Genomic DNA, 19,423 nt, shown 5'->3' with positions numbered 1-19,423 from the left:
AACCATTCATGGGAAAGGGAGTCTTAATGAGATACAGCCTGTCCCGTAGCATCTTTAAAACCTCCAGTTATGGGTACTCTACCAAGTCCCTGAGGAGGTTGTTCCAGTGATTGATTGCTCTTGGAAAAATTATTTCTTCTTTGAAGATAAAATTTTACCATTGCTTCTTGTTGTATCTGTGTGGCTCCTTGAGAAGACACCCTTTTTTCTCACTGTATCTGCCCTTTAGGTGCTGGAAAATGGTGATGAAGTACCTGCTTTATGGATAGTGGGACAGTAAAAAGGCAGGAGAAGGTCTGATGGCATTTGCTCTCACTATGCTAATAAGTGTAAAACTATTATCTGAAAACAGCAATTTCAAGTAAAAAACAGTTATAAGTGTAACTTGCCAGTTGAAAAAGCCCTGCACATTTTTCACAAATGAAAAATAACTTCCTGTGGAAGATTTGAAAGATTTTGGCTTGCTGCAGTAAATCTCCATGAAGAAAATAAACTGGAGATGTCGGGTGGATTCTGCTAAGTTATACCAGATTTGAAGTTATTTGAAGTGTGGCAGAGTAGAGCTTGTGCCCAGAATAGCTGTGTGCAACATACAGTTGCTCTTATATTGTTTGCTTTTCAATATATACTTAAAAATGTTTGTGTTCCAGCCTACAACTCATCTGTAAAATTTTAAGGAGCAAAAATGATCTAAGTTTTTTTTAACATGGGCGTTTAATTTGGTCATTAAAAAAGGCCTGATGTCAACCCAAAAAGAAGTGATTAAGTGAGTTTACAGAATTGCAAGGGCTTGTGGTTTGGTGCTTAAACATGTTTGTTGAATTGACCATTAGAGGATAAGTGCTGACTCTTCATTGATGGTGCCAATTACTCTTAATGCGGAAAATCTACTGTTTTTTCTCCATTGTGTTGTTTTGTTTTTAAGTGATTAATTAGCGCTGTGAAATGTAGCAGACTGACCACACTAGAAACTGATATCCTTTTAATCCTTAGGGGAAAAAAATAGTACAAAGAGAGTAGATGACCTGATTTAAAGATGTCAGCTGAAATTACCAGGAGACTAATTCTGTACTTGATTCTTACACAGATTTCTTTGATGCCCTTTGGGCAGACACTTGATCTCTCTATTCTTGAGCTTTCCACCATGCTAATAGTAAATCATGCTGTTTTCTCTAAGGAGAAAAAACAGTGTCAATTTTCTAGTATTTTCATAATGAAAATGTGTGTTCATCACAAACATACATTTCATCATTAAGTCAGATCATCAATAATTTGTTTGTCTAGGGGGCTCAGAAAGCACCTTTAAGGTTTGGTAATAGGTTAAGCCATCATCCCCTTGTTCCTTTACAGTACCTTTACTCCTGACTGTTGCTTATTTAATTTACTTGTATTAATTTACTTGCAAAGCCAATTGAATTAGAAGACACTTCTTTATTGGGTGGGCAGTCTCCCAGAGCCACAGTAGCTAATTTTTAACTGCATGCCCACCAGCAGCCATGTGAACTGTGGTCACTGATCCAGTGCAATAAAAAGGAGGATTCAGTAGCACAACATCTGTTTGTGTTTCTTCCACCTTTCCCTTCTTTGCTTTGTAGTAAAATCTCTTCCCAGCTGCTGTATTGATAACAAACTTGATAAAACACCAGACTTGCCCTAATGAGTTAAAGGAAAAATCGAAGTGTTTTTATTTGAGTTTATGAAAAGTTGCTACTTGCAAAACTTTTCAGGTCTAAGTTGTTTCTGCCCTTATCCCTATGCATATGAAGTGCAGTAGAAGCAAAGAGCAGGAGCCAGATGTTCTGAAAGACTGCCATTTGGGAGATGGTGCCAGCAAATTGTGAGCAAAAGAGAGGTTCTTCCAGAACTTGCTAATGGAGAAAAGAGCCTCTTATGAAAAGGAAGAAAGAAGGGAATTAAAAGGTCATGCTTATGTTTGCAGTCTTTGCCTTAATCAAAACTTGTGGAAATATAGGAAGAGTAGGGTGCATCTCATTTATCAGTTTAACCAACAAGAAGAAAGGAGTTGATAAAAATAATTTACACTGCCTGCATACATACCATAACTCTCATGTATGGTATAAGAGGAACCATACTCTCATATGGAACACCAACAAATGTTCAACTTTTTCATATGTCTAATGAAAACTTAGGCACCATTTGTTCAGTGAGGCAAATCTCATGAACCTTCTTCAAGTCTTGTGTAAATAACTTTCTAACTTTCTTCTACTGGGTGAATTTGATCTGAGCTTGTCAGGTCCCGTAACATTTAAATGGAATAATGACTTTCATTTCAGATGAGCAGAAATAAAGTAAAACTCAAATCCCGCTTGGGAATAGAAAATGTCAAAATTTAAAGATACTGCTTTAGTACCAAGAGTATTAATGTTGTGATACTCAAGAAAAATAAAAATGCATGGTCATTTTCCTTTGATTATCAGTGCCAGGGGTGGCACTTACCTATGTGTGGCAATCAGTGGGCTTCTAGCCACTGCTGGGGTTTCAGGACTTCAACTTGAAATGTTCATGTATAGAGGTTGTTTTATTCGCCCAAATCCTTTAGATAGATTTTGAAAATGGTGAGCTGAGGTATATTGCCTGTATTTCAGTTGTGACAAGATAAATCAGATTTAATGGATTTCATAGCTTCCCACTGAAGCTTCTTCCACTTCTGTAGAGTAAGTGGAATTATAGATATATAATATATATGCATTATAATCTGTTACACTTCGTGTAGCTTGCATGTGTTAGGATTGTTTGTTAAGAGCACAGCAGGCAGCAGAGCCAGCCTGGGATGTGTCCACTTTACATATATGCTGCTACTCTTTGAGCAGCTTCATTTCCACATTGTCACTCCTGAAGGTGATTGGCATGTTCCTAGGTCGGCCAACTTATTTTCTCACTTGCAGATAGGTGGTAGGCTACATGGATGTTCATTTGCAATTTTCTTTCAAAAGCAGTTATTTCTTCTGATGTGTTCAGTAGAGCGGGAGCTGATTAAAAATGAACAGCTTTTTACACTTGCAGGGATGAAATTTGAGTTTATGACTGGTAGAGGTGCAAAGAGTTCATGGTATCAGCAAGAAATTGCTTCCTTTACACAGACAGATAGCTGAAAATATCATAGCTTGTTACATTATACTAAGTGTTCCTAAATAAAATCTCTTCTACCTGGTTGCCTTAAGGTTACATTGTTTTACAAGATGCTATGTAAAATAATTAATTTGTTTTCATCCTAGTAATAAACACATTGTGTTTGTAGTTAATAAGTTTTATGTATAAATATTGAAAACTTTGAAAATCCTTTTAGAAACCACTTATTAAAAAGTGAAAGCTATCACCCTAAGGTGCTTATCAATATAATAGGTTATATTAATCAGGTATAAAATAGGTCTAGCCTAGACACCTAATCCTATTTATCATTTAAGTAATTTTATAAACTTTTGAATTACTTGTTAAGTACTAGTGAATTATTTGTATTTAATTTGTAAATTAATGTCCACATTGAAACAATGGGTAAAGATCACACGTATGGAATATGCTGCCTTTCAGCATCACATGCTTTATATTTGCTGTAAAGAAAAACAACAAAAAAACTGATCACTGCTATTTGTATGAAAAATATACACATTCTGTACATACATACAATTCTGTAACATTTTTGCTGTAGCCAACCTCTTTGCTATTGTCAATAGCATATTAATTCCAAATAGATCTCTTTTGGTTCTAATTAGGCTTTGAGCAACCTGATCTAGTGGGAGGTGGCCCTGCCCAAGGCAGGGAGGTGGGAGCTAGATCTTTAATGTCCAACCCAAACTGTTATATGATTCTGTGAATGATTTGACTATAACTTCTGTGTCAAACACATTTCCTATATAAACCAGAACTCTATTGATGTTTGCTTACTAAAAAGAAACCTTCAAGCCACTTTTAAATTTCATTTTTCTAAATAGTAGCTCTGATTCCATGGCAATGTCTTTAAAGCTATTTATTTTTAATAAGATGTAATACATGTCTTCAATATAAAAATCCCCAAATTCTACTCAGAATGATTTTCAGTGGTAAGTGCAATACCTTCACATGACATCTGCTTCTTCCTCTCTTCTTATTACTATTGAAAATGAAAACACAGCCCTGTGGGAGGCTGGAGGTGTTATTAATTCAAAAAGAAAGCAGATGCTTTTGAAAATAGGATTATGTTAACATGTACTTCAAGCTATATCTCAGGCTAAAACCCAAAATCTAGTGTATAAGAAAGTATTTCATACCCAGACGTATTTTAAAAATTTAAACAAAACTAATGATCAGGATTTTCTTTACAATTTGGTAGGCAATATGGGCTTTATTTCCCTGAGGTCTCTGAGAGTCTTACTGAGAGAAGAGTGAGACAGAAGTACTGATTTGAATAGAAAAAATTATTAGGGAAAAAAGTCTGAAGAAGCTTTCTTAGATAAAAAGTTTATGCTAAAATGATTGCCAGATCCAGGTCATGGAAGCTGAAAAACTGGTAACCATTAATTTAAAGTAATTTAATTGGAGAGAATTTAGGTGCTCTGTTGCACCAGTTGAAGAAATCTCTTTCATCCTTTCTGTTACAGAACAAATTAGAATATTACAAAATCTAAATTAAACAATTGAAATCTTTACTCATAAAGTTACCTTGAAGTACATAGCTTCATGGCAAAGCTATATATAAGCTTCATGATAAAACTGGTATTGGCTTCTCCCCAGTCATTTATGAACTCTGGAAATGTGTTTTTAGAAACAAACCAAATTGGACAATTTTTGGACATCTAAATAAAATATTTGATATAGTTTTTATTGAAGTGAATAGAAATTTTTTTCATATTCTTCCTGATTCAAAAGCTCCTTCTGAAGCTTAGGGAGAGTACCAACTTTGAGAGGTTTAGGAGGAAGAACATTGAGTAATTCCCAATTCATACTGGCATAATTAATTAAAAGCAGCTAAATAATTGTCTAGAGACTTCATTAGCTTTCTGCTTCCTTGTTTCCCAGAGAACTGTGTTATACAGTAATGGAAAGTGCAAGCAGGTGAAAGTGAGATTTTAAAATATGGACAACTTAATTGAATAAAAGTAGTTGAAATCCTATTTTGTCTTGCCAACAGCTTCTGCAGCTAATTATAGTCAAGTAAACAAAAATGTTTTGATATTTACATGTTGTATGTAGTTGATGAGTGAAAAGTCTCCCCTCTCCTTTTTAGATATACCTTGACATATCTGAAGCACATGAAAACTTTTGCCTATATGAAATAATCAGAAGTAATTCAGCTATCCAAAATAACTTTGACCATAGTAATGATGCCTGACTGAGGATAAGCTAGAAGGGAAAAGGTGTATTCAAGTTCCTTCACCACACATTTAGAATATGTTCTGACATGCCGAAATTATATCCAGAAAGAACAATTAACCAGTAAATATGTTGGTTAATTATTGCAATTTTAATATTAAAAGAGACTCTGCAAACCAAAGATATTTAAGCATAATAGGGTGTGTGGTGTTTTCTTGTTATTTCTATTAGCAAACAGAAAAAAATATTTTGTACAGCAAGAAGTAACATAGACAACAATGTAAATTAGATTATATCATATGGCCACTCCAAAATTCTAGAAATTAGGTTTATTTTGTACAACAGAGTCAATAGGAACATAAGACAGGCAGTGCTGCAGTCAGACCATGTGGACCATGAGCTTTTTTTGGCAGAGGTCAGTCACAAATGCTTAGGGAAAGGCTTACAAAATAGGAGAAGAGTATCATAGCAGTCCCAGCCTCTGACAATCTGAACCTTAGGGAATCCTCTGACCTGAAGTTGTTTCCAGCTTGAAATGACCAGAACTCTGCTTAGAATTTATGCTGTGTGTTACGCTTTTCAATACTGATGTCTTCTGGTAGGTTTTCTATTGCTTTTTTAATTCATTAGACTCTGAGATTTGAGCAGATATTCTCACAGAAACAGATACAATTACTGCTTTGTCTGCAGCAGCAGCAGCAAATTTACAGCCCCATACAGATCAGGTGAACTTGGGGAGAAAGGGGTCGTATTTAAAATATTTAGCAATTATCAAAATTGAATTCCATCTGCCCCGTCTTGTCTAGTGACTGAGTACCCTGAAGTTCTACACCTCATGCCCCACTTTTTACTTACCTTGCTAATTATGTACTTCAAGCAAATTTTGTTATATCATCCGTCACACTTTTCTGTAGGTGGTTTAGGGTGACACTGGACAGTTCAGTATCTACAAAACGTAGCTTCAGTGATTACCCCCTTCAGAGTTGTAACTGATCCACCGTGCCTTGCCTTTGTTGCTGTCTTTCTACCAATTGCTTTCTCCATAACTTTCTATCCCAGATCCACTTGATTCCTTTCGAAAACATTGTAGGGAATCATGCCAAGAGCCCGCTGGATATCCAAGATAATAAATTAGATTTTCATAACCATATATGGGTACTAATCCTACATAGGAACGTTCAAGAGTTGAGACCTTGAATCCACCAATAAAAACTGCTGGTTTTTTTTTTTTTCTTTTTTTGGTTGCATTTGTCTTTATTTTTTGCTAATTCTACCCTTTATTATAGCTCCTGTCAGGTTGTCTGTATGGGCATCTGTTATATTCATCTTTTTTCCTCCCTGGTGTCTTTCTAAAACCTGAAGACAGATTTTTCAGCTTTTTTTTCCTTTAGGATGAAGTGTGATTTAAATTCCAAATTGCACACAGTGGCTCACAGTTGGACAATTTAGGATTTGACTTTCCTCAGAAGACAGAGTGACCATTATGTTGACCCAGTGAGATGCTTCTCTTCATTTTATCGATTTTTAAAAGAATCTTTGATAGTTTTTGCTGCTGCTGTTGTCATCAGTGCTATCTCTTCCTTCTACATTTAGATTCTGTCATTAGAGAAGAAATAGGTCATTCACTGAGAGCTCTTCTCTTTCTGTGGAAAAAAAAAAGCCCTTATGAAAGGGTTTTCATTGAGCTATTTTTGCTAGTTAGCGCCTCTCTGTATTTCTACATTTTTAATAGCAGAGTTTATTTGGCTGAACTGACAGCTCTCAACAATTATTTTTGTAAATCCTGTGCAATGAGAAGTCAGCACTGGGGAGGAGGAGTTATGACAATAGAAACACGTGATTCAGACTCTTAAAATATGGCATAAAATGGCAAATAAAAAGGAGTTTTGCAGTACCTGGAAACATTTGGAAAGTTTTCTTTCTCATCCTTCATTTTGATGTGGACAGTGAAATATACTTCACTTGCCAGTCAAAGAAATGAGTTGCAAATAATCAATAAAGTGAGCTCTCTAAAAGTGATCCTGTTTGTAATCACTAACTTGGTATTTTTCAGTATATGCATCCTAGATATAACTACCTGGTCACATGGGGAATCACATTCCTCTGTTACTCTCTGGTAAGCTACCTCCAAATTATTTGTTGATAATTCCTTTGAATTTGACACTATTTTTCCCTATTGTGTGTCTCAGTGACACCAACTTACTTGGAAAGCTTTTAACTCCTGCTGGACTTTAAAAGCACAGCATTTTTCCCATTGAAAAAAATACATAATTTTCAGCGTTTTATGCTCTCAGTTTCCTGGAGGTATGAAAATTGTTATAATGAGGCTTTTATTCTTCTTTACTGTCTTGACTGCAGTGAAAGAGGCACCTGGTTTTCTAGTTGGTGTTCCGTGTTTGTGATAGCAATGCATGACAATGACACAAAATAAATGGTTGATGTGGTAGCAATTGATATCAAAACAGACTTTGAAACTAAAAAAAGTGTCATGATTCATCTTAACCAGCAGCAATCATAGCAACAGGTTAGTGCTGCCTATTGCTTACCCTCATCCAACTTCAGAAATTCCACATTAGCTGACATTCCTCTGATTCAATGGTGTTAAGTTCCTTTAAGAACCAATATTCCATGTGGTGAAAAAGCCCCTTGCTTGAAGCTTGGCAAGAAAGGCAGAAGCAGCAGCAGTGTGCTGCATCCAGGGAAGGATTCAGCTGTACAGGACATCATGTCTGAGGGAACAGTGATGTAAAATATGTTTCCTGGCAGATTCTTGCTTGCACAAATCCCTGGGTGTTGTGTGCTGTGGAGAATGTATCAAACAGTTCCCCATCAAATGTCTGCAGCCAAACAGTTTGATCACACAGCTGCATAAGCATCCACTGGAGGGGAAGAAATTAGGAAGATCTGGTCTACTAGGAGCAGCTGGCAAGCAGTATACAAGAAAACCTGAAATAATAGCATAATAATTCTACTACTGAGTAAAAGTAGCCTGTATTCAATATTTTGGGTCTTCTGAAGATAATTGAAATTGTGGAACAGCATTCCATCTGAGAGGATTTTCAAAATGAATGTATTTACAGTAATGTATTTTTCTGTAAATATTTTTCTAGTTTGCCTGTAGAAGGTTTCCTCAAAAGGGTGCAGGTGGCTTTATATACTGGTACAGAGTTTCATACTGGAGAGAAGAATGAGTGAAGTGTTAGTGTTACCTTTTATGATAGATTCAGACTATCATTAGGGAAAACAAGAAAAACTAATTCTGATTTGCTGTATTTTCCCTGAAGTAGCATGGGAATCAGAGCCCAAACTAAAAATGTTGCAGTTTCAGAGGAAGTGCTAGTGGGAAAAACAGGAAGCTCGTACTTCAAAGGAGTCTGGATTTCTTCCTTCTGGCACTTCAAATTAAAGAGATGAGACATATCAGTAATAAACCAGCAAAAAGTCTGTCATGTCTGCAAAATGGATAGTAGAAATGTTTAGTAATAGTATAGAAATATATCGTAATTGTGAAATTAGAAGAAATGTTTTATAAATGCTGACTTGGGTCCCTGTGTACAGAGCTAAACATCACTGCTGAAAGGCCTGATTGCTGGTGTCGTATTGGTAGGTACTTTAAAAAATTGAGAGAGGTGACATGGAAACTAAATAAGGCAAATTTAAATACTTTCAGCCACTCTTCATCACCTCAGGCTGAATGAAGAGGTTATCTGGTGACCAAATTATGCTGTGCCCTGTTTTCCCTGGTAGCTGAGTCTGCCCGATGCTTACAGCTTGGGTGGATTTGTTCCACTCTGTTTAGCTGTGTGTTTCCAGTATGCCAAGCAAAGCCAATATTTCAGAAGGGAATTTACAGGACTGCTCAGTGCCAGCACCTCACTCACCAATTGTTTTTCTCATGAGCTTTCAATTTGCAACCCCTTTTATTTTTTGTCAACATGAAAGCTATGCTGCTCATCTCAAGTCATTGCATTTGGACATCTCAGGGGTCTGCCTATCAAGATGCAATTTTATTAAGAGAATAAAAGCCATGCTGTAGTAGGAGGTAACAACATTTAGTATGTGAATCAGCTGAAATCCAGTGGGAAACAATCACATAAAATATTTAACAGGCCATGCTTAAAAACTTTCCAAGAGGAGTGTTTGTGTACTGCTAGTAGTGAGATGCAACTCCTCTTTCTTTCTTTCAGGGACTAACTTTTTTCTCCCTTGTGATAATTTTTTTTCCTTTCTCCTATGAGTGAAGAAAGATCACTCACTTTTGGTTGGTTGGTTTTTTTCTTTCAGGAAGCTGTAGGTCAGCTTCTCCTTTCAATCAGTCTTTCAAGATGCCACAACTTCTGTAAATGTTTTCTGCATAAAATCATTCTAAATTTTATGATTTCTAGATTGTTAGACATTTAGGTCAGGTCCAGTTTACCCACTTCCCGTTGCCACATGTGGCAAGACTGGGAATGCATCCTCTGTTCTCAGGATGTTTTTGTGAACATAGTTGATGTTTCAGGTATACATCATTGTCTTTAGACTAGGATATGTGCATAAGTGACACTCTGTTTCTAGAGTATCTCAGACTGTAAGGATGGACAATACCATTCCTTGGAGAAGATGAAGATTCGTAGCACATCTGTGATAGGTTTTCCCTCTTACCTGAGGGAACAATGTTCCTCCTGAGGCCTCTGGCCTGCTTATGGCATCAGCAGCCACTGTCTACCACACAGCACAAGAAAAATTCTTCTTATCTAGGTAAGCTGCTGTGGTGACACACAACTTGGTCTGTGATGGGTATCCTGGAATCAAGCATGAATCTCATTTTATTTAATGGTGTTTGAATAAATAGTGCATCTTCATTCACTGACTCTTTTTGCCCTCCCTGGAATGACTCTCACTGAGTTCTTCTCCCTTTGCAAATTTGAGTCTTCAGATACAACAAAAGAGAGAGGTTTATGGTGATGTGTGTGTTCAAGAACTTTCCTAGTTGTTTTATTTTCACCTCTTTAAATGCCACAGTCAGGCCCAGAGAGTAAGTCTGTCCTATGTTTTCTGTGAGCTTGAGAAGCAGGTTGTATTTTATTACTTTAAGTTAAAGTTAATCCTTTGCAGCTTGTGTTCACACTGGCAATGAAATGACAGCAGAAATGAAGTGAGTGTAAGTGATAACATCTTGGCATTCAACCCATAAAATGAAAGTGTGCTTGTGAAGTTCTGACTCATTAATTCTTTTTCCAGACTTCTGTGTGGCTTAGCAATACACTTTCAATCCTGTGATGTATTTTTGATTAGGCAAATAAACCAGAATACTAAATGTTTCAGTCCTTGATGGAAAGGGATGTATTGATGTGTTTGACATTTTTTCAGCAAAAAATATAGGAAAGACTTGCAAGTCTGGGTTTTTACTGTCACTTATATCAACGGCAATCTTAAGGACACAAGGTGCCCTAAGCCATAGGAGACCTTTCACCAGTACTGAGCTGCATGAAAGAACATAAAACAGTCTCTGAAAAAAATCTGTTTTAAAGTGGAGGAGAATTGGGAAACACCCTAGAATCATAGAATTGGCTGGGTTGGAAGGGACCTCAGAGATCATCGAGTCCAACCCTTGAACCACCGTTGTGGTTGCTAGACTGTGGCACTGTTTCCTTTTCCACAATCCCTTGGACACTATTGCAAATAACTCTCAATGCTGCAAGACTGTAACTGTACTGGTATTATGCTATAAAGTATTTTATGCCTTTCAGAGTAAACAGGGACGTTACATCACCTGAAGCCTTGAGATGCATAAGGAATAATGGAATCCATGCTAATCACTGAAAACATCCTGTAATGGGGTTCAAAGCTCAGAAACATTTTTGCTTCAAATGAGAACAAGTAACATCCACCTTTTTTAATCCCCTTATGTGGATGTTATAATAAAAAATTTCTTCCACTGGTGTTTCCATACCCTGCAAACAATCATCAATCCATGCAATAGTTATTACAAGAAGGAGAGAACTGCACTATGTTTACAAAGAAATTAAAACTAAAGAACCAGGATATATTTATCATTCTTTATATTTCACGAGGTTTGCATTGTCTCAAAGCATTGAAAATGTCTGACTCTCTTCTGTAACAAAGTTTATTAAATGTGACAAGCATTTAATCCATTGAGATCACTCTCCTTGTAAAGGCAGAGCAGATGGCCAGGCAATACTACTTCTCACAAAACTGATTGCTAATCAAGCTATGTACATGTGCTGTTCACTTCACCCACTCAGCTAAATAAAGTTCAAGAGCAGAATGAACCATGGAATTTTAAGCTGCTTCTGAGCTTTTAGCCCAGCAATAGCATGCACATTAAGAATCAAAACTACACCCACAGCAACATTTTGAATTTATATAAAATATTTTATGTCCTGTTGAAATGCAACAGGCTCATAAAGTCATATTTCTGTTTTTCACCTGAGGCATTTCTTTTCCATTAGCTGCTACAGCTTACAACTCCTACAGGACAGTGGTTTGGATAAATTTGTTTCTTGAATATGCTGTTCCACTTTTAAGCAGTATCACTGCTAGAAATTATACCTGGAACCTCAGTTCAGATAATTGATGTCTTTAAAACAAGCAATCAAGAGGAGAGGAAGATGAAGTCTCCTCTCTTCTACCAGTTATACCTTCATGAGCTTTGTTTCCCTCAGATTCTTTGTGTTGTGTCTTTGGCTGCAGTTTTTATTCCTCTTAGAGCTGTCAACTGCAATTTGAATTATGACTTCTCAGTGGGGCTGTCTGGATGTCACTGGGAATGTAGCTTACATTGCATATTCTTACACACAGTGGCTGAAAATTAGGAAATATTTGTGTAGTTATCACATTTCTGTGAGCATTTGTCATCTAAAAAATCCAATGTTATCTTGCTTTTATTCTATGTTACTCCAATTTTTGTTCTTTTAAATTTGTACTCTAAATACATATAAACATTACCTTTATACCTAGTAGCCTTTATATTTAAAAAATATTTTTTCAGACTCCTATCTTTTTTACAAATGTACTTTGTAGAAGTTATTTTGTTCCTAACCTCCATCTGCCATTCCTCCAGATGAAACGTGCTGCTCTAAGTGAAAATTCCCAAACTTCTATTGCAGGAGTAGCTGGGGGATGCAGGAGCTGTCTGAAGCAAACTTCTAGGCATTTAGGCATGTAGAACTAATCTGCTTCCAGCTATGTTTTCCTGTTTTAAGCTCATGGCTTTGTTTCCTAAATCCTACTGTTCGACTTCATCAGCTTCTTGCAGTATTTATTTACCAGCCTGATTTTAGCAAATTGAGATGTATAGCAAATGTTCTCTTAGTTGAGTCTGTTATACACTGGACAACTTCTTGCTTTAGATGAGAAACATCCTCAGATCTGAGTGTTCTTTCTGTGTGGAAATCCTACTGCTGTGCAGAGAACAGCAGCTTTGGTTCCCTACCAGTCTGGTAGGAGGCAGGGTTACAGTTTTGTGGGCATTATTCACTGATTACAATTTTGTGGACGTTTTTCACTTGTTTAAGCTGTATTTGATTTATATGTTATTCAATCTCTTTGCAAAGATTAGTCATAATGCTTTGGGTTTGCAGTTGCCCCATTGTCAGATGATACCAAAGGAGAGGATTTTAGGCTTTTAAGTAATGTCTTTATTCTTGTACCTTGCACATTCCCAAGTGTGAGCTACAGTAACTTTTATGTTCTTATTATAAAGGTGTATTTGTGCATTTCCAGTTATGCAATGCTGGAATAAACTGATGTATTCATAACCATTAAAAAAAAATTGTCTGTTAGCTGAAGGAAAAAAAGAGATGTGACAAGCTTATGCGTCCCTATCAACTTAATTACTTAAGGGACAGAGAGATACCTTAACCTTGAGTTAGTTTAGGTTCACCCTAGCTGAAATAGGTTGCTTGAGGTGAGAGTAAAACCCCTTCAGTCTCTCCACATAACTGAAGAAGAGACACAGGCATCATTGGGAATGATTCAGAACTTAAATAACCTTAAATATCCATAATTGCCTGCTGGAGAAGGCCAGGTAGCTCTTTCCATTTTTTTGCATAGAGAACTAGTAGTGCCTGTACACTTGTGTGTATGACTCAGTGGTCACTGAGGCAAATACAAGCTCTTAATCCTACTGTAACCAACCTTGCCAGGATTGTACACTGCTCTGGCAGGAGCTTTCACAAAATTTTGTTCTCTGATTCTCTATAAGCCCTTTTTTCTGCTCCTTGTTCCACTTATGCTTGACCTATCTAGAGTCACAGATCTGTATATAATTCAGGCTGAGAGGAGCCTCATGAGGACTGTAGTCCAACCCTTTGTTCAAAGTGAGTCAACTGTGAGGTCAAACATGTTGCCCAGGTCTTTATCCATTCAGGTTCTGAAGTCCTTCAGGGATGCACAGCATCTCTAGGCAGCCTGTTCTGCTGCTTGGCTGAAGCAAGAACCATCGCTGGTTTAGTTTATCACCATTTTAATTTTTATTGCTCTGCAACTCCATAAAGATCTTGGCTCCATCATTCAGTAATCTCCATTTAGACATATAAAGGGTGCTATTAGGCACCCCCAAAACATTTTTCTCAGTCTAAGCTGGCCCAGCTCCCCCAGATTCTCCTTACAGGGTGTGTTCTCTGTCCCCAGCCATTTTGGTGATCCTCTACTGGACTCATTCAGGTTTCTTCCCATCTTTCTGGTACTGAAGTGGATATATTATTTGCAACTGGACATAGTAATTTGGTTGTGGTCTAAAGACTTCTGGGTAAAGGGAGAATAATGTGAGCTCCTTATACACTTGAAAAATTTCACAATTCTAGAAGATGTGACAAATCTGGAGCCTATTTAGTTTCTGTTAAATCTGAAGAGAGGGTGGTCTTTGTGTCAGATCTCCCTGGAAAGCCTTGTCACCCTTATGTAAGAAATCCTTTCTTTAAAAAATGTCTGCATATTTCTTCCTTTGTTTTTCTCTTGTCCCACAAAGCTACATAATACCTGAAAAAATAAAGTTTTTGGAATTTTCAATAAGTTGCAGTATGAAGAACAGGTCTTGCTGTTTCTATCTTTCTTCCCTTTGTCTTTTTCTTCCTCGCCTTCCCCACTTTCCCCCTACTCCCTAGATGTCCAATATGGCCTTTTTATTGATCTTTTTCTCATCCCTAACATTGTCCTGCAGTAGTCTTGTTCTCTCTAGCACCAGCTTCTGTAACTGGTGGCTTTGTTATACAACTTAAAAAACCCCTATGCTCCTTTCCAGGGCTGTTTTACTGAAAACACTGCTACCCAGTGACAGGACTAGGGTCAATGGGCACAAACTGAAACACAGCATGTTCCCTCTGCACATCAGGAAACATATATATATATATATTTTTTTTTTATTTTTTTTTTTTTTTTTTCCCCCTCCATGAAGGTGACTGAGAACTAGCACAGGTTGCTCAGAGAGCTTGTGGAGTCTTTCTCTTTGGAGATACTCAAAAGCCATCTGGACACAGTCCTGGGCAACTGACTCTAGGGGTCTGTGCTTGAGCAGGGGATCAGTTGACCTCCAGAGGTCCTTTCCAACCTCAGATGTTCTGTGATCTTTTGTTCTTTTCTCAGTAATAAGAAACTTTTAAGAAAAATCTGTGCCCTTTACTGCAGTGCTAGTGAGGGAGTTATCATGCAATTGGAATCAACTCTTTTAACATCATGTAATCTGAAACTGTTCTGAAGTGGAAAAGCAGGCTGCACCATCAGGGTAAAAGGGATTGCTGTTTTCAGCTTCAGAACAAGTGAGTGAACATTGCAGTAGCTACCTGCTAATGCTCATCTAAGTAGTGGAACTGCAGCTACAAATGGGACATCTAAGAGCTGTTCATGAGGGAGAATAAAGAGGGGGTTTTTTTGGTTCCATCATTATATTACATAGAAAAAGACAGTGCTTTCATGATAGCAGGACATTGACTGAGAGTCAAGTGGTTATAGCAAGAGATAAGGTGAATCTGAACAAGAAACTCAACTGCTGAATAGAATTTTGTTTAATTTTTTTAATTTGTCTGTCTTTTATTCTTTAAACAGTGGAAGCTCTACATTTGGGAACGCTGATGGCAGCACATGGCTATTTCTTTCCAATCTCAGACCATGTTCTAACACTAAAGGATGATGGCACCTTTTATCGATTCCAGGTAAACGTCTTCAATATCTTCTTCACTTGCACAAATGGAGACTGATATTAAAGGCCTTACACAAAGGCTCATAGCAAATTTTAACCATACTTTTTGTCTTGTGCAACCTAGTAAATGGTGTCAATTCCCCTTAAAGTAAAAAATGGATGAAGGATTTTACTTTGAAATTGTCAAATTGAAATTTACTTTGAAATTAGGATGATAGCATCCATTTGATCCCTAGAAAAAGAATGAAAATTATAAGTATGAAAGTATCTCTCATGGAAGAAATTAATCTAGTATTTGTGGAATATAGCAAAGGAAGTGGAACTATCATATTGGCTCTTATTAATAGCAAAGTCTTAATTTGGAAAAGCTGAGATATTTTATTTATAGAGCCTATAGCAGAAATAGGGAGGGTAATATTTGTATTCTTTCTTATGTGAGGATTTCCTTATTGGTAAGAGTAGAATTGAAGCAGTGTGTATCCCTCAAATAAGTGCAGGCCCATTTCTGCATTGATGTCAGTCCCTTTGCATACAAAAGCCATGGAGATGCTTCATGACAAGCTGGAAGGATGTTTGTGTATATATATATTTATATGTATAACTACATGTATATTATTCAGACACTTACACAGTCATATTTTCTTATATTTCAAAGGGGTTGGGAAACAGGAGTGTTGCTTTTCTAATAAAGAGGCTGGAAGTCTGCAGAGCAATACCACCTATGATTTGAAACCAGTGTGATTGCACAGTATCTGATTATGTATCCTAGAGAAGGAATTAACTCTGCTTGCCATGTGCCACCTTTGGCAATGGTGTTTATGTTCTGTAGTGCTCTTCCTATTAGGTCGTCTTCCTCGTAGGTATCACCAACAACTGCTCCATAATCTTGCCTGGCTGTTTGTTGTTTTGAAATGATAAAATCTTTACCTTTATGAAACTGATAATATGAATGCCATGGTTTGGTAAAGCTGTTCTACTAGTTGTATCTGTTTTAAATACTTAAGAAGAACAGCATCTGGCAGAACTAAATCTATTGTCTGTAAGATATTTAAGTTGAAGCTTTGCCTTAAACATTGTTTAAATAAGAACAATACTTCAAGAATAAAGTAATTCTGAGATTATGGTCTTTAAAATGAAAGAGCTTGATACATTAGAGACCAATCATAGTCTCAAGCATTGTATTAGATTAATTGGTATAGTGTGTTAATCAATATTTTGACTTGAGTTTTGTAGATCTACATAAGGGAAGAGAAAATTCATAGTGCTGTACCTAAAACAAAATCTAAGAGTGAATGAAAGAGAGAATGAAATCTAAGAGTCTAATGAAATATCTACAGCATGGTCTGGCAACAAAGAGAATACAGTATTATAATATTTAAATATGTAGATACTTTGGGTCATACAGTGCAAAAAACCTGTCCTTCAGCATAACACTAAGTTACATGTGTATATGGGAAATACAAAAAACAGTCTCTCCAAGCATTTTCCCCTAGATTTGCAGTTACTGTTGATCTTGTAGACAGGATTTGAAGGAATAGGTTTTCTTCTCATAGTGGTTCATCCTCCTTGGTGTTTATTTAAAGAAGAGAGAGATGGCACGTGGGTGACTGGGCTTGCAGGTGATGGGGTCATGAGGGAAAATGAAAAGTTGAAAAAATCATGACGTGGTTTGTGGTCCAATTCTTGGCTTGTCTCTGCATAAGCAAAAGCCAGAAAGACAAAATATCTGAAAATTTCATTTTGAAGAGAGTAGGATTTAGATATAGGAATGCTGGTCATTTAATTCTACCTAGCTGCTGGCCTGCTGCTGTCTTAAAGATGGGAAATGAGCACCTCTGCTGGCATGATAATTCAACTGAAGGAAAATATAGAATAGATTAAAATTAGCTGCTCTACAAACAGAGAATACTGCAGCTACCCTGCTGTGGGCTTTCTTCAGAGAAAACTACAGCTTATGTATTTGGACATGAAGCTTCAGTGGAGGTTAGAATGTAAAATGGTATCTGTTGATTTACATAAGTTAAGGATTTGTCACCTGTTTGTCATATGCATATCAAATAAAATTGATAAAATAATTTCTTCAAGTATTGCTCAGTCTGTAGCCACAGTATTTTAGGGTTTTTTTGATGCTCTGTGATACATTTTGTACTGCTATTCCTATGCTAACAATGTTAAACAATGCCATTTTGGCTGTTATTATAGACCATAAGAAAAAAATCACAGCGGTGTCATACTGTTAACTGGAGTTGTACCAGCAACTGAATTCAGTTCCACATTCCCCACTGAAATAAGGCTAGTACATACTCAATGGGAAGCAAATTTTTACTGTAAATGTATGATTTTTTCTCCAGAGTAGTTGTTCAGGTGCTTTTGAAATAGGACCCCCTGAGTACTGGACAGGATTTACAAATTTCTGGATACTTCAATAAAAAGATAAAACCCTGCATCTTCCAGCACTGAAAAGTTCAGAAGCCATCCCTGCAGAGAAATCTCTGTCTACAGTACAAGATCTGACCTACCAAAACCAGGCTAACTACAATAATGTTCTCCATGTGCTTCATTTTTTGTTTTCCAAAGGGTGACTTGTTCTCTCCTGACAATAAAATTACTTCCAGTTGGTTTTAAACAATCTTCTTTTGTATAGAAATAGCTAAAAGCAATGGAGATGCTCAAAATGTTCTCCTCCCCTCTCTACTCTGCCCTAGTGGGACCTTATCTAAAGTATTGCACCCAGTTCTGGGCTGTCCTGTTCAAGAGGGACAGGGATTTACTTGGGAGAGTATCATGGAGAGCTAGGAGGATGATGAAAGGACTGGAACACCTACTTTAGGAAGAAAGGCTTAGGGACCTGGGGCTTTTTAGTCTGGAGAGGACAAGACTGAGAGGGGATCTAATTAATGTGTGTAAATATATGAATGCTGGGTGTCAAGAAGGAAGGGACAACCTCTTCTCACTTCTGCCTTGTGATAGGATGAGGGGCAATGGATTCAAGATAAAGCACAGGAAGTTCCACCTCAACATGAGGAAGAATTTCTTTTCTCTAAGGGTTACAGAGCCCAGGAACAGGCTCCCCAGAGAGGCTGTGGAGGCTCCTTCTCTGGAGACTTTCAAGACCCATCTATATGCATTTCTGAGTGACCTGCCCTAGTTTTGGTCCTGCTCTGGCAGGGGCATTGGACTCAATGATCTTCAGATCATTGATCTTCCAGCCCCTGACATTCTGTGAAAAGCCCTTTTGCAGACAAAATTGTACTTTTTCAGCTATTACTCCTGCCTTCAGGCAGGCTGTAAAATCGCAGTTGGATCTGCTTTTTTAAATAATATGGTCTTAAAAATAAAAAAGTCATTCTGGATCCTTCTTTGCCCTACTCAGGTGTAATTAGGTTAGTTTCTGTAATAACAATTTAATTCAAAGGGGATGGATCTAAATATTAATTGCCTTACTCAGAGAGTAGTAATTTCTTAGTATTAACAAGGCAATGGCTTTGTTTTCCTGTGCCTGAAGTGGGAATAAAAATATTCAGCAACTATTGTAAGGATCTTTGAATATCTTTGAAAAATAGAGTGGCAAGTGTTGTGGATCTTTGTGTCTCGCGTGGCATTGCAAAACTTCCACATCTTTTTTTGTCAGCCCTGCTTATCACCTCTTGTCTCAGTCCTGGATTGTCCTTTGGCCATTCTGAATACTGAGGCAGTGTCTGACCATCACAGCTCTCTAGCCACTGTCCACAGCCTCACTGGATCATCTACTGTGCCTTGAGGGAAGGCAGGTTTTAGCAATAAAAAAGAATAAGAGGGTTATATTATCCAGCATTTGGCAGATTTTTTTTTTTAAATGCTGGTGGAAAAAGTAAATCACTCTCTCTCAGCTCAGGCTTAGCATATACAAGGTGTGTTTATGTTTCACAGAGGGAAAAAAAACTGTTTCAAACCCCTGTGTCTTTCTGACTGTCCCATCAGTGTCCTTTTTTCAAC

General features: G+C 37.2%; 1 protein-coding gene across 5 annotated transcripts in view; it reads left to right on the top strand.

The window, feature by feature from the left end:
- RGS7 (regulator of G protein signaling 7) overlaps positions 1 to 19,423 on the top strand; it is a 212,212-nt gene that overhangs the window by 119,452 nt on the left and 73,337 nt on the right. For 4 of the 5 annotated variants that reach the window (XM_008493995.2, XM_030447138.1, XM_030447140.1 and 1 more), the window contains exon 4: positions 15,355 to 15,461. The exons of the other annotated variant lie outside the window; for it this stretch is intronic. In XM_008493995.2, coding sequence (XP_008492217.1) covers positions 15,355 to 15,461 — 107 coding nt within the window. The remainder of the gene's footprint in view (positions 1 to 15,354; positions 15,462 to 19,423) is intronic. 5 annotated transcript variants of the gene reach the window in all.

The sequence above is a fragment of the Calypte anna genome, chromosome 3, assembly GCF_003957555.1.
Source record: "Calypte anna isolate BGI_N300 chromosome 3, bCalAnn1_v1.p, whole genome shotgun sequence".
In the NCBI taxonomy this organism is placed as follows: Eukaryota; Metazoa; Chordata; class Aves; order Apodiformes; family Trochilidae; genus Calypte; species Calypte anna.
The sequence above is the reverse complement of the archived record's forward strand: the minus strand, read 5'-3'. Positions and strand labels throughout refer to the sequence as shown.